Source organism: Primulina huaijiensis, chromosome 8, assembly GCF_012295235.1.
Source record: "Primulina huaijiensis isolate GDHJ02 chromosome 8, ASM1229523v2, whole genome shotgun sequence".
In the NCBI taxonomy this organism is placed as follows: Eukaryota; Viridiplantae; Streptophyta; class Magnoliopsida; order Lamiales; family Gesneriaceae; genus Primulina; species Primulina huaijiensis.
In genome coordinates this window covers 1,073,175-1,089,696 of record NC_133313.1, presented here as the reverse complement: position 1 = coordinate 1,089,696, position 16,522 = coordinate 1,073,175, and the positions used below count along the sequence as shown (strand labels likewise).

Genomic DNA, 16,522 nt, shown 5'->3' with positions numbered 1-16,522 from the left:
TTAACCTCTATGGACAATAAACTGCCACACATGACGTTTTAATTTGTAATAAGCTGATTGGAAGATTTCACTATCTTCAGGTTCAACCATCCAAAAGTTATCCCATTTTTATTTATGTCAAAATTGATATTTCATTTAAAAAATTTTGATATTCTATGTTGTTTTAAGGCTACGTAACACTTCAATAATAGAGATATATGTTAGTTATCCCACATCGGTTAGATAATATAACCGAGAGTTGCATATATAGATTTAGACAATCTTCTCCGCTTGAGCTAGCTTTTGGGATTGAGTTAGGTTCAAGTCACAATCTTAACTTGGTATCAGAGATCAAGTTTCACCGTTATGTGTTGGACTGTCCATAGTTGGCCACCTGTTCTGCTCATGGTTGGGTCATTTATAACTTCACGCTCCAGATGTTCATTCCTGGACGTGAGGGGGGTGTGTTAGTTGTCCCACATCGGTTGGATAATATAACTGAGAGTTGCATATATAGACTTGGACAATCCTCTCTACATATATCCAAAAGTATTTGTTTTAAGTCGTCTCTCGATTTATAAAATCTATATTTGAAAACCACAAAAAAATTATTATTGATTGATAGCACACTTAAAAATAAAATTTTTAAATAATATCAGAGATATTTTTTTACTATACATAATTTTATTGTATTTAAAAAATTTGAACTACATTTAATCAAATTTTTTATCCAAATAATGAGGCCATTATACGTCTTGTTTTGACATAACATTAGAATTGAAATTACTAAACGTTATAAAACTTTTGAGGGAGAAAAGGAAATTGTTTAAAATTAGATAATGGTTTCTTTTTAGAGAAAATTGGATAATTGTTTTTCACACGTTCAAGTTGTGTGATAACTGGGAAATTCATATAAAAATAACCTCACATAATTTTTATGATTACGATTTACGACCATTTTTTTATGTTCATATTTATAAAGTCATTCAATATTGAGGAACTTTTATAAAAGTTGTATGATTCATTTGTGTAAAGCTTTTTTTTTTTGCCATTCCTGAGCTAGGCTGTGTCTCTGCGGTTGCACAATTGACACCTATAACAACTAATTTGTATCTGTTGTCGTTTTACGAAAATGATTATTAACTGACGTTATCAGAAAAGTCCATCATATCTCATTTTATAAATAATTTTAAAATTTGATTTTTTAACACGTGTGTGACAAATGTAATTCATTTCTAGTTCAAAATTTAAGGACAAATATTAAGTAATGCATCAAGCCTTTAATAAAATCGCATGGGTCGACGTTACAGCAAAGGGAATTCATCCTTTGGGCATGCCTTGTTGAGGTCTCGGTAGTCGACAATCAAAGCAGCATAAAAAAATGAGCATACTATTGAAAGTATGAATATCGTGTATAAAATAACAACAACAAAAAAGTAAATCAAACCGAGTTCTGTACGAAGTACAGTTTTCTTAAAACAGATTTGTCCCCTCCGATGGTGCTTCGAGGATCTCGACGGACAACTGTTTCCCAAGATACAACGGCAAAACCTTGCAGCAACTTAGCACAAAGTAACGACACCGACGAACCGAAAACGTACCTTCACTTTATCACCGAGATTTAACGGAGTGGAAAGCAATTATCAGATTGCTAAGATACTTAAGGTTCACTCGTGATCATGAGCTGCACTATACCAGATATCCTGCTGTTATTGAAGGATAACGTGATGCAAATTGGATATCCGATATGAAAGACTCAAAATCTACAAGTGGATTTGTATTCACTTTTGGAGGTGCTGCAATTAGGTGAAAATCTTTTAAACAAACTGTAATAGCCAGATTCACGATGGAATCTGAGTTTATAGCTCTTGACAAGTGTGCTGAAGAGGCTGAATGGCTGCTTCACTCCTTAGAAGATGTTCCAGGATGGGAAAAACAAGTGCCGGCTATATGCATACATTGTGATAGCCAATCTGCAATTGGAAGGACACAAAATAAAATGTATAATGGTAAGTCAAGGCATATACGTCGTAGACACAATACCATTAGACAACTAATCTCAACTGGAGTTATCTCTGTTGACTATGTAAAGTCAAAGGATAATATAGCGGATCCGCGAACCAAAAGATTAAACAGAGAGTTAGTTGCGAAAATGTCAAGGAAAATGGGGCTCAAGCCTATAGAATAAATTGGTGTGAAGGAAAACCCAATCTACGCTGACTGGAGATTCCAAGAACTAGGTTCAATAGGATAACCTAATCGCATTGATTTGGTATATCACTGTGGGGGTTATCCCTAGCCCATTCCTATTATGAAACAGTGAATGTTGAGGATAAGCATACGGATTTTAATGATTCTAGTCTTGTACAATTTTTTTAGCCCATTAAGTACATCAGACTTCCAATGACTCGAGAGTATTCTAATTGAGACATACTCTCAGCTCGATTCTTTGATAGATGCTGACTGGTATCTATCGGGGTTCTAGCCAATGCAGAGTCATCATTATTAAATTTCTCAAGTATTTTGTCAACATAGTAAGACTGACTTAGGAATAACCCATATGATGTTATATGGATTTTAATTTCAAGGATCACATCGGCTAGGTCCAAATATTTCGTGTCAAATCTAGAGTGCAATAACTTATTGGTGGATTTGATCATCTTATCATTACTACCAATGATAAGTATGTCATCTACGTAAAGACATAAAATGACATATCCATTTTTAGTGTTTTTTTATGTATACACATTTATCACATTCACTGAATTTAAATCCACTTTCCATCATGATTTTATAAAATTTTTTGTGCCATTGCTTTGGTGCTTGTTTTAAGTCATACAAAGATTTCATCAGTTTACAAACCTTATTTTCTTGTCCAGTCGCAGAAAATATCTCAGGTTGTTCCATGTAAATTTCATCTTCTAAATCTCTATTTAGAAAAGCTGTCTTTACGTCCATTTGGTGTACTTCAAGATTTCGCAAGGCGGCAATCGCAAGTATCACACGAATAGAGGTTATTCTCGATACAGGAGAATATGTGTCAAAGTAATCAGCCCTTCACGTTGATGGTAACCTTTGATTACCAATCTGGCTTTATATTTATCTACGGTTCCATATGATTTTATTTTCCTTTTGAAAACCCATTTACAGCCTAGTGGTTTGCTTCCAGGAGGAAGATTCGCTGATTCTCATGTATGGCTTTGTAAAATGGATTCCATTTCAGATTTGATAGCCTCTTTCCATAGAGGTCACTCAGATGAACTCATTGCTTCCTTAAAGCTTTGAGGTTTTCACTTTCCATCATGAAAGTGATGAAATCCGGACCAAAGGATTTCTCAGTCCTAGCTCTCTTGCTACGTCTAGGTTCAATATCTTGATCAAGCTCTTGTTCTTTATCAATTGTCTCATATAATCTTTTGGATGTACTTGGTTCTTCCTTAGTTTTGTATGGAAACATGTGTTCAAAGAACGAAGCATTTCTTGATTCCATTATCGTATTCTTGTGAATATCAGGTATTTGAGATTCGTGTACAAGAAAACGATACGTGCTACTGTTTTGAGCATATCCAATGAAAATGCAATCAACAATTTTTGGTCATATCTTTACTTTCTTTGAAATGGATACTGCTACCTTGGCAAGACACCCCCCACGCTCGCAAGTATTTGTAGGAAGGACTTCTACCATTCCATAACTCGTATGAACTTTTATCTTGCTTCTTTCGGGGCACCTTATTTAAAAGATAATTTGCTGTTACAACAACTTCCCTCCAAAAGTCCTGTGGTAAACCAGAACTTAATAACAACGCATTCATCATTTCTTTCAAGGTGCAATTCTTTCTCTCTGCAATGCCATTTTGCTGAGAAGAATAAGGTACAATTTTTTTCGTGTTTGATACCGTTTTGACCACAAAACTCAGTAAATGATAATTCATATTCACCTACACGATCAGTTCTTAGTACCTTAATTTTCTTGCTAAGTTGGTTTTCAACTTCACTTTTGTAGTGGACAAAATTTTCAATTGCTTCATCCTTAATTTTAAGAAGATAAACATAGCAAAACTTTGTGCTATTGTCAACGAGTAATGGAGTATTTAATTTCCACCACATGTTTGCACACTTTTTAAATCACATATATCACCGTGAATTAGATCAAGTGGTTCACTGTTTCTTTATGTTGGAAGGAGAAAATTTCTCCTTTTCGAGCTTTGGCCATGCTCGACAACATTTGCCTTGGCAGCAACTGGAGAAAACAATCGTCTTTCAGAACTCTTGTTATCTTCCTCAATAAGAAATCGAACAATGAGTTCTTCAACATTCATCTTCTTTCGTATTTATTTCAAATAGATTTCGAAATCCTTCCAGGTCAGTGGTAGCTTCTCGATAATAGCAGTCACTTGGAAAGATTCGTTCAAAATCATCCCTTCGGCGCGAACCTCGTGAAAAATCACTTTGATTTCTTGAACCTGAATGATCATGGAGTCAACCATCTTGTAGTCCAAGAATGGACAAACAATAAATTTCTTGGCCTCGACATCCTCGGTTTTGTATCTCCGATTCAGAGACTCCAATAATTCTCGAGTCGTCTTCTTTTCACTATACATATTTTATAGCGAATCAGCCAAACCATTCATTTTATACACAAGAAATATGAGTGGTGACATACATCAATAGCATTAGCTCTCTACACATCTCCGTCAACCACAGCTGGTTTGGGAGCATCCTCGATGAGAAACCTTGCTAGATTCAAGACGGTAAGTTAGAATAACATCTTCTGTTGCTTCCTTTTGAAATTTGAGCCGTCGAATTTCTTCGGTGTATGAGCATGGATAGCACATCGACAACAATGACTTTCATAATCATGGACTAACTTTTGGCACATTCGAGTCATTCGAATCAGTAGACATGTCGTCAACAAATCACATAATGAGTATAACAAAATCTGTTTTAAGCTTGTTAGCCAAATTGTTAATAGCAAAAATATAGAAGTAGGGAACGAAAGCAATCTCGGAAACATATAGACAGAGCGGCATCTTCAGGAGCCATCTTTATCTAATTATACTAAATATATCAATCTATAAATGAAAAAGTTTTCAAATAACTGTCGATGAGTAAGTATATCCATGTTCGGCATTGGAAATCATCCTTTGTTCATGCCTTGTTGAGATCTCGGTAATCGACAATCAAAACAGCATACAAAAATGAGCATACTATTGAAAGTATGAATATCGTGTATAAAATAACAACAATAAAATAGTAATTCAAACCGAGTAATGTACGAAGTACAGTTTCCTTAAAACAGATTTGTCCCCTCCGACGGTGCTTCGAGGATCTCGATGGACAACTGTTTTTCAGGATACAACGGCAAAACCTTGTAGTAACTTAGCACGAAGTAACTACACTGACGAACCGAAAACGTACCTTTACTTTATCACCGAGATTTAATGGAGGTCAAATGGAAAGCTAACATTATGAAATGCAAGAGAATGCTTGAAAGAGATCTTGAGTCTAAAACCATTTTTTATGCATGTGGAATGAGGAAATAAACACACTATTTATAATCCCCAAAGTGCACACCAAGAGTCATGAAAGATTAATTAACTTAATTAATCTTCCCATTAACTCAACAATATTAAGAGCCAAAAGTCTTCAATTAACTCAAGAATGTAGAAAGTCAAAAAACACTTTCACAATAATGAGCCACAACTAACTCAAGAATGTAGAGAGTCAAAAGATATTACCACATTCATGAGACATAATTTTTATTCAATCTTTAAATTTACTTAAATTTCCAGCATGTCGATGAACATTCAGTCCTATGGACAATTATTTTTTGTGGCTGAAAAGAGTCACAGTGGATGATGGATTTGTCCCACCATATATATATATATATTTTTTTTTTTGGGATTTTGACAGGGGGCGGAGCGTGACATGCAAACAGAATATTTTGTTGAAATTTTGGATGTGTAATCTTGTAATAAAAATTTATTATATTGATAAATAAAATAAATATAAAAATTCTGAGTACTCCTAAATGAAATACAATTTCAGCTGAGTGCAATAGGATGAGTGTCGTGTGCATACAAAGAATATAATCATTTTACTACAAAAATCTATATCTTCAGAACATGACACGCATACACGACATGTTACTCTCAAATAGCTCCGGACAACACAGTCTAGACCATAAAAGACATGCCCAAAAACTCTCAATCTCATTATCTGAAAGACTTACGATAGACTTTCTTGTATCAATTTAATGCATATACATACATACATACATACATACATACATACATATATATATAGTGTTGTTATGGTGTCGACCAATATGTCAACTTCTGTGTCTATCAATGAGATGTCATTCACCTATTTGATGTGATGAACTATATTAAAATTTTATATACAATAAATGAGTGTCACCTCATTGGTGAGCATAGAGTTTGACACGATTGATAAGTAGCATAACCAAACTATATATATATTTATACATAATCATAAATGTAAAACTCATCTCGGAGACCTTAAGTTTTCTACTAATTGTGATTTTCCCTTAGGACCCTTAGTCCTCATGTAGAGTCTATACTCATCAAAAGTCATAGGCGGATACAATGCTGACTTATCCGGTGTCACTAGTTCGTTCACTGGTTCAATCACCAAATCGCTCTTAGGGTTGTAGAAATAGGCGAGTGAGACACGCTCTTGATTTGAATTTACAATCACCCTATGCTCAACGCTTTTGTAAATCGCGTTGCTCAGTATCTGGATTTAAACCAAAAGCCAAGTTAGGGAGAATACATACATACATACATACACTCCAACGTTTTGTTTTATGCAACCTATTTAATTTGAGTTCCTTTGTAGGACCGAAATAATAAATGACAATAATAACTAATTATTAGCCAGTGGATGTGAATCGGGACCATCAGTTTGATTTAAATAAAGTTTTTAAAAATACATATTTTTTTTTAAAAAAATTCATAAATATATATAGAGACATATATATGTATATATATGTGTATATATACATATATATCGAGATTGATCAATTTACCTATATAGCAATAATATTAAAAAAAAAATATCAAAATAATTACACGTTATACAAAAATTTATTATATTAATTTGAATTTTATATTAATATTAAAAGTTAATATATATGCATTTACGTACCCCATAACATGGTCCTCACATGTGAACTTATGCTCGACTTATTATTATTATTATTATTATTATTATTATTGAAAAGAACAAAAATTCAGTTCTAGAATTGTCGAATTGACGACATTTAACGTGTGGAGGGACCATGTTTCCCGTCGTGTTACATCACATGTTCCACTACCATATGGTGCCTAGATCATTAAATTTCTATATTTGATATTTTTAAGTCTTACAATCACCAAATTCATGAAATAACTATTTTAATTGAATGGGTTTTTTTTTTAAAAAAAAATATAAGACAAAGTTGGTTCCAACATCTAGGTTTTTGTTGTATATTGGTCAAATTTTGGTATTATATTTGTAGTACATTATAATTTTTAATATTTAGTCTGATTTTAGTTGGAGTTCTCAATTTTGGATCATATATATTAGCAATCAATGTCGGCGAAGAATGTCGTGCGTCATGTCGGTAATATATTGATAAAGCCAATTTACTTCTAAGACCATTTTTTCAACCAATTTGATGACCAAATTTTAATCAAGATTCATGTAAATGCTCATTAAATATGCGATGAATTAATAAACATTGGGATATTAAATTTATTTTAAAATTAAGTTGTTGAACATATCGTTTGTAGAAAGAAACAAGTCGAGAGAGTAGAAAAACAAGCAACTAAAATGGACTTTATATACTTTTGTTTTTTTTAAAAAAAAATTATTTTATAAAGTGGAAAATTTAATTTGGAAGTATTGGTTCTACTTTTATGCGAATATTTTATAAAATTTTATATTTTCAAACATCGTTAGAAGATATTTTAAAATAAGTTTCAAATGAAGTTCTTAAAAAATAACATATTGAATAAGTTTCACATATGATAAAAAACAATCCATATTTTCGATAAAAGTATTCTTTTGATTTAAAAAAATAATATTTTTCCACGAGTCAGATCGAAAATTCGTCTCATAAAATTGACATCTCAAACAGTCTCATAAATTTTTTTGTATAACATGCTATAAATTTTTAAATTTAATGTAAAATTTATTCATAAATTGAGTCAACTATGTATAATAAAAAAAATATATTGGTAGGTATCACAAATTAATAATAGCAAGTGCTGTCAAATTTTTTTTTTTTTAAATTTCTCGAACATTCTCATTAATAAATAAGGGTGGTATCATGTATAACGGCAACCACATGTCATGTTCCGAATTTTATATAATTAAATTTCAATTTATATATATTGATATCAATATCATATATATTACTTATAAATAATTAGATAAATACACATCAATTATTTAATTATTTTTTTATTATTATTATATTATATAAATACAAGTTAAAAAGTGACTTTGTGTAGGAAAATTAAATTCTTAAAAATTAGTAATGCATCTTATATTTCATTCATTACTAAAGTTTTTCCCAAAAATTTTCTTACACCAACTTCTCATTTCCTTGATAGATTTATCTTTAAGCGTCAAGGGGCAATCGTCCCTCTAAAATAAAACGTGTTAATTATTTGAAAAATTAAAGGTTTACACCAAATTAAAATTTTAACTAAATTAAAATATGTAATATATAAAAGAAAGACTGACCTGAATTTGATCGCCAATATTCACGATGAATGCATGTGGCGCGGGTTTAACCGTGATCCAGCCATCGTCCCGACGTACTTGCAACCCCGGCACCTGCTGGTCGGGTAAAAGTAAGGTAATGCCACCGGGATCCGAATGCGAAGACAGACCGAGGGTGAGATCCGGCTGTGGACATTTAGGGTAAAAATTTACCCTCAAACAAGCCCCAACATCATCTCCTCCGAATGCTTTTTGTAGAAAATCTTCCTTCAATCCCAAATTTATGGATAAAATTTTTAACAATACCCCACCAAGCTTCACCACTTGTTCAGAATATTCAGAAATGACTTCCCTAAAATATAATACAAATCATATACATTATTAATTGAACTTAAATCAACTTTTTGTGCTAGATTCCATGTATTCTTCGTTCAACTTTTCAAATCTAAATAAATATACAAACAAAACTAGCCACCAACCAATTCATGTATATTTTATGGTTTGATTATTATAGATTCTTCTATTTAAGTAGATTAACTAATTGTGTGCTAAACTATTTTACATTATTTCAAGAATACAAGCAATTTGTTATGCCACAAAAGATTTTAGAATTCAATTATGGAAAATATATATCTTATTCTATATAAATTTTAGTTTTCAACTTTGGATGTTTGGTCATGATTTTAATTACTTCAAAACCACTCAGAATTAATTCTAGGAAACAAATCTTCGATGTGAACCCTAAAAAAATTGTAATTCTAACCATTGACCAAATAAAAGTGTACGTTCACACAGCTTTAAAAGAAGAAGTGCTATCCCATAGATCTAAACGTGCTAATACAAAAAACCACGTGCTCGTTATTCTCGTTTATTTATCTTGCACAGTATATGAATACCTTCAAAGCGAAAACAGTACTATTCTGTAAGATATTCGAAGAAGACTCGTATGTATACATGCACGTGTATGTATATTATTCGACGACGTATCTTATAATATATAGAAACTAGTGACTCGACTCATTTGCACACATTCTATATATTATGTAGTATAATATATAATGATGAGTCGACTCGATTCATTTACACGCGCATGCGGGACATACCTGAGGGAATTTGGAAGGTCAGGCCACTTGTTAAGATCTCTCAAGTTGCCGGGAAGATAATGAAGAAAGTAGTAATCACTCCAGTCCAGGATGGCGCCTTTCTCCACGCCTAGGCGGCTGCCGTAGCCTTCGTACGTCTTTGGCGAATTTGCGTACCGGTGCTTGACCTCCATGGGCTTGTGGAAAAAGTCTCGCCACACCTGTTGGGCTCGATCCATTAGCTCGGGGCTGACCCCGTGATTGACCACCTGAAAGAATCCCCACTCGCGACAAGCTTCTGACACGTTTCTCAACATTGTCGCATGGTGACTTTCGTCGTGCACGGCACCTAATAAGTCGATTATAGGGATATTGACATCAGTCGAGACCGAACCGAACAAGGGTCTAGCCTCCGGAACCTTCACGTATCTCTCGGGAATCGTATCCATGCCGCTGTCAGATAAGGACTGGACACGGACTATCGGCTCCGGCCAATCACTAGGGACACTCATAGCTTTTGTTATATGGTTATATTTTCAGCTTTTCTTCTCTGTTGTGAATAGTGAAGCTTATGGAGAATTCATAGTCGGAGGTTGTGGTTGACTGTGTGGGTGTGTGTGTTTTCTGTCTTTCTGGTGAAGAAGATACAGTGGGTGAGGCAAAAGCAGTATTAGGGTGGTGGAGTACGTTGCTTGTAGAAATAGAAGTGAAAATAACGTGAAATATGTGTGAGACTAAGAGTGGGGGATATAAAATAGTACTGGTCACTTAATGATAAAGTTACAAGTGCTTAATGAAACGTGAAATATGTGTTGAATGTTATCTTTAATCTTATTTTTGGGTGACGTTGCTATCAACTACCTCCACTACAATATATTTAGTATTTCTTTCTCTATGAATTTTTTCACAAATTCGTTGCGGGCGTGTATACATGATATGTGTCAAAATGAGATACAATCAGGCGACGAAAAGTAAGAAAATAATTTATAAAAAAATAGGAATAGAAATACATTTAGGGTAGGTGTCTAGCGAGCCAGCTTGTGTTTCGCGCTTTATTGACTATTACGTAAAAACAATCTTTATTTTAATAATATTTTACGGTTTTATCTAATTATGACATTTACTTTATCTGTATACTTATGCAAGCTGAATAAATAAAGTTGTTGAATATGCAAATGACACCATGATGTCTGTTTCTTAACATAAGATCATGAAACTCAGGTTCCTAGTCAAATCAACCGCCTAAAATAAAGATAAAAGTAGCTTGAGTTTGAGACTATTATCTTTGATGTAAACGTCAAGTTTCATTTGTAAGGGCATGAATATGTGTCCATTCATACAGATGAGTGATCATTTGATGATGAAATGAACCACTCTTCCTCGGACTATCCAAGTGATTATCATTGATCGAGTGAAATAATATGCAGTTATAGTTGTATACCATTAGTCATTTGACCCGGTATAACGTAGATACTCTACGTACTATCATGCACTTTGATCCGTTTACCGACTCTATATTGGGGGTCATCGGGTGGCAAAGTTGGGTGTAGTTTCAAAATACGTACGAGCAAATGTATTGTAGTTGGGGATTCACTGTTTGTCTACGAGTGAAAATATCCAATGTGATCCGATGAGTTAATAGTGCAAGAAGCCTCTGACCATAACAATAAATGTGTTTTAGAAAAATGTGGTTTCCTATTGCACATATGATGCCACTATTATTACTAAAAAATACATCACATCATTATCGAATTCATATGCAAATCTCGATATACCAATAGTTGCATATTTGATCGAGATATATGAGTTGAATGGATTATATTGTACGTTAACTTTAACTTAAGGTTTCTTTTGCACACCTCTACAATATTTACTATATTTTTAATATATTACAAACGATTGATTCTGAAGCATAATCTTAATTTAATACAATGGTTTTAAAATAAAAATATTGATTTAAAATAAATTACCTAGAAATTAGAATAATTAGAATGTCTCAGTTTCTAGTGTGTCATCCATAAAAAAATCTAACAGTTAATTATGGGGAAAAAAACTAGAACTCTAGCTAATTATTGAAGAGCGATATATAATAATATAGATGTTGAAAATAAAGTGTCGTGTTGAAAATAAAGAGTTGAAATTGTTGAATGTTGAAAATAATAGTTGTAAATATTGAAAATTAGTGTGTGATAATGCATATAATGATGTATTTATTTTTGGATTATTTCCAAATAAATTCTATAAATAGGTCTCTCAATTTGTGAAGAAGAACACAATTGAGTAGACAAAATTTTATAAAGTGTGTAGTTTAATATATTTTGTAAGTTTGAGATTTTTACTTTTTAACACGTTATCAGCATGATACTCAAAGGTTCGGTTCTCCATATTTTTTCAAGCTCCAAAACACAAGAACAAGGTAACAATATTCAAAAGTAAGAATATTTATTTTACTATTTATTTATTTTTATTGTGTATATATATTTAATATATAATATCATGTTATTATATAAAAAGAGTTTATGACACCTCATTATAATAATGTGGTTTGATTATATTATTATACTGCTTATATATTTTTATTGTGTTATTGTTTATTTATTGTATATATATTTGAATAATATCATGTTATTATATAAAAGGAGTCTATAACACCTCATTATAATAACGTTATGTGATTATTTCACTGTTTATATATTTTTATTGTGTTATATAATAATTATATATATATTTGTATAATATCACAATATTATATAAAAAGAGTCTCTAACACCTCATTATAATATTGTGATGTGATATACATAATTATTTAAACGTGATTAACATTATATACATCATATTATTACCATGAAATTCACATATACATACATGTATTTTTTAAGATTTTGTAACGGTCATAAACAGTCATAAACAGCTAGTTTTTACTCTATAAATATAATTTTACAAACATATTCAATCACTACAAACTTACTCTTTCTCCTTAAAAATTTTCTTCATCTAAATTTTCGAAAAAGAAGAAGATGGTTCTTTCAAGGTTATTTTGTATAATTATTTTGGTTATTATACTCACTAGTCTTGTATTTATCGAAGAATATGTGCCTCACATTTTTTCATTATTTTTAAGAATGCTTGTACTTATAATTTATCCGTTATTTTGTATTGCCATTTTAATAAATTTATAACTTAACTAATAAAATGCATTGTTATTTTTATAGTATCATCATTTTAAATTTGGCAAAACTCGAATTTGTTGCGCTTGATATTACGGGAAAAATTATATGCCATGGACTCTCGATGTAGAAATGCATATTGAGTCATTGGGTCTAAGTGAGACCATTAAAGAAAATAATATCTCATCATCACAAGAAAAAGCAAAAGCTATAATATTTTTGCGTCGACATCTTGATGAATCATTAAAATGTAAATATCTCATTGAAAAAGATCACATGACTTTATGAAAAAGATTAAAAGAAAGATTTGAACATATAAGGGAAGTTATACTTCCGACCGCCCGTGATGAATGAAATATGTTGAGATTCCAAGATTTTATGAAAGTCAGTGATTACAATTCGGCGATGTATAAAATAATCTCGCAATTAAAATTTTGTGAACATGAGGTTACAGAATCAGAAATTCTTGAAAAAATATTTTTCATTTTTCACGCATCAAATATAACTCTACCACAACAATATAGAGTGCGTGGATTTGCGAGGTATTCTGAACTTATCGCATGTTTTCTTGTGACGGAAAAGAACAACGAACTGCTAATGAGAAATCATCAGTCCCGACTCACTGGATCAACATCATTTCCAGAAGTAAATGTTGTAAGTAAAAATGAATTTAAACCTGGAAAACCAAAATCAAATTCAGAGACAAGGTTTTGGTGAGGTCGAGGTCGTGGACGTGGAAGTGGTCGTGGTCGCGGCCGTGATTTTGAAAACAATCGAGATAGTTACTTCTATAACTCATCTCAAAAGGGCGTCACGAATCACCCACTAAAAAAGCATCATGAGAACATGAGTGTTAATGAAAATCACTCAAAACGATTTGAAAGTTCTTGTTTTAGATGCAGCACTCCAGGACAATAGTCTCGTATTTGTCAAGCCCCCGAGCACTTTTGTAAGCACTATAAAGAATCGATAAAAGGGAAAGAAAAAGAGACCAACTTCACTGAAAACAGTGGTCTTTTGAGTGATTCAACTCATTTTGATGTTGCAGATTTTTATGAATGATTTCTCTGAAAATGATCAATATATTAGTGGAATTGAAATGTAAAATATTTCATGTGCTCATATGCTAATGTTTTATTGTACAATTATGATATGTCTTATATTTTTCAATAAATTATATATGTATTGTCAGTAAAAAAAATTTCATTGCATATTTTTTTTGAAGTTCAAATATGGAAACTGTTATGAACAAAGCTAAATAAAGAACTAATCCCATGGAAGTTTGCATGCCTGATAGTGGTACAACGCACACTATTCTCCGAGAAAAAATATATTTCTTGGAACTAAAACCAACAAAAACAATGGTGAATACAATATCAGGTCATGTAGACTTGATAAAGGTTGTGGTAAAGCACATTTTTTGTTACCTAATGGTACAAAATTTCTGATAAATGATACTTTGTATTAACAACAATCGAAAAGAAATTTGTTGAGTTTTAATGACATATATTCCCATGGATATGATACTCAGACAATAAATGAAAGAAATGAGAAATATGTGTCTTACCACATATAAATCAGGAAAGAAATATGTAGTTGAAAAACTGTCAATGCTCCCTATTGGATTGCATTATACATATATAAGTCCAATTGAATCAAACATGATAGTTGATAATTCTTCAATATTAACCAATTGGCATGATCGATTAGGACATCTCGGTTCAACAATGATGCAAAGAATTATAGAAAATACACATGATCATCCCCTGAAAGACCTGAAGATCTTTCAAAATAATAAGTTTCAATGCAAAGCATGTTCTATTGGAAAACTTATTATAAGACCATCACCAGCTAAAATCCAAACTGAATCACCCATGTTTCTTGAACGTATTCAGGGTGATATTTGTGGACCAATTCATTCACCATGTGGACCATTTAGATATTTTATGGTATTGCTTGATGCTTCCAGCAGATGGTCACATGTATGTTTATTATCAACTCGGAATGTGGCATTTGCAAGATTACTTGCTCCAATAATAAAATTGCTGAATCAATTTCTCGATCATACAATCAAGAAAATTAGACTTGATAATGCTGGTGAATTTACTTCCCAGACTTTCAATGATTATTTTATGTCAATGAGAATCATTGTTGTGCATCATGTTGCTCATGTACATACACAAAATGAATTAGCTGAATCATTGATTAAACGTCTACAAATGATAGCTAGACCAATAATTATGAAAGCAAAAACTCCATGTTTCTATATGGGGACGTGCAATTTTACATGCTGCTGAATTAATTCGCATCAGACTAAGTGCATATCATAAATACTCCCCATTGCAGCTTGCTTTTAGTAAAGAACCAGACATTTCTCATCTGAGAATTTTTGGATGTATGGTATATGTGTCTATTGCACCCCCTCAACGAACAAAAATGGACCTCAAAGAAAGATCGGAATTTATATCCGTTATGATAGCCCATCAATCATTCGATATCTTGAGCCTTAGACAGGCAACATGTATACATCACGTTTTGCTGATTGTCATTTTAATGAAAAAATCTTCCCAATGTTAGGTGATGAAACTTAAAATTAATAATTTATTATATGTTAAAATCTATATTTTAAAATTTAAGTTTCATTAAAATTATAAAACTATGTTATTTTAGTATTGTGTGTTTATATTTAAATGTCTTACTAAATATGTTTTATTTTCAGGTTTTCTACGTGTTAGTAAAATAATGATAACTCAAGCTAGATAACTCAAATGAAGGTGATTCAAACATGTTTGGAATTCTTGAGAAATTATCTACAACTTTGCAAAATACATGATTGCTTAAAAAGTTGGTTAAGATGATCAAATTGTGAAAATATCAAAAGGAGGACAAATTTACTTTCACCATGACCAGCATATAGTAAAAAAATCATAACTATTTTAATATTTAACCAAATGAGGTGAACCAAGTGGCCAAATTCATCTACAGACAATTCCCCACATGTTTGCTGTTTTGAGCAGAGTCAAATTCGGTGATTAAAGTCGTGGAACAAAGCATTGAAAGAAGGGACATGGAATTGAAGTTGGAAGAGACAAAGACTATTATTACAACTACACTGCATTAATAGAATTTTTGACCCTTTCTCTCATTTGGCCTATAAATAGAGGACTTGTGCTAGCTTGAGAATCATTCTATCTCATTGTAAAATATAGTGTGAGTGAGTATAAAAGTTCTAAGTTCCAATATATTTTTCATTTTCCAAATTATGAGTGATGTTTTTAGTGTTGATCAAAAGTAAGTTCATGGAAATCTAAATCTATTATGTCAAGATGAAGATGATGAATTTTTGGTGAAGTAAGATTGTTTATATTTTGTATATTCTTTCTTTATTTCTTTTCATTTTGCTAATTTCTTTTTATTGTAGGTATAAAAATGAATTATTTGTTGTTATCAATTTACATCAAGTGTTTGATACCATTGAAGTGGTTATCTTGATTTGTTGTTTAATTTTGATACAATAAATATTTCATCAATTATTATTGTTATATTATACATATATATATA

The 16,522-nt window shown here is 31.8% G+C and overlaps 1 protein-coding gene across 1 annotated transcript; it reads right to left on the bottom strand.

Annotated features, from left to right (window-relative positions):
• Positions 1–6,452: 6,452 nt before the first annotated feature.
• LOC140983509 (jasmonate-induced oxygenase 2-like) lies at positions 6,453–10,534 on the bottom strand. Its single transcript, XM_073450589.1, has 3 exons — positions 9,816–10,534; positions 8,734–9,064; positions 6,453–6,738 (listed from the first exon to the last, which is right to left on the bottom strand). The coding sequence occupies exons 1-3, from the start codon at positions 10,304–10,306 to the stop codon at positions 6,487–6,489; spliced, it is 1,074 nt and encodes a 357-aa protein (XP_073306690.1). The 5' UTR covers positions 10,307–10,534; the 3' UTR covers positions 6,453–6,486.
• Between the last annotated feature and the right edge of the window lie 5,988 nt (positions 10,535–16,522).

Bases quoted from the DNA above. Each gene is read 5' to 3' on its own strand.
- LOC140983509 (XM_073450589.1), bottom strand. From the start codon at position 10,306: ATGAGTGTCCCTAGTGATTGGCCGGAGCCGATAGTCCGTGTCCAGTCC. The intron at 9,065-9,815 runs GTATGTCCCGCA...ATTATATTTTAG, and splicing joins GACCTTCCAAATTCCCTCAG to GGAAGTCATTTCTGAATATT. The intron at 6,739-8,733 runs GTCAGTCTTTCT...GTTTAAATCCAG, and splicing joins ATATTGGCGATCAAATTCAG to ATACTGAGCAACGCGATTTA.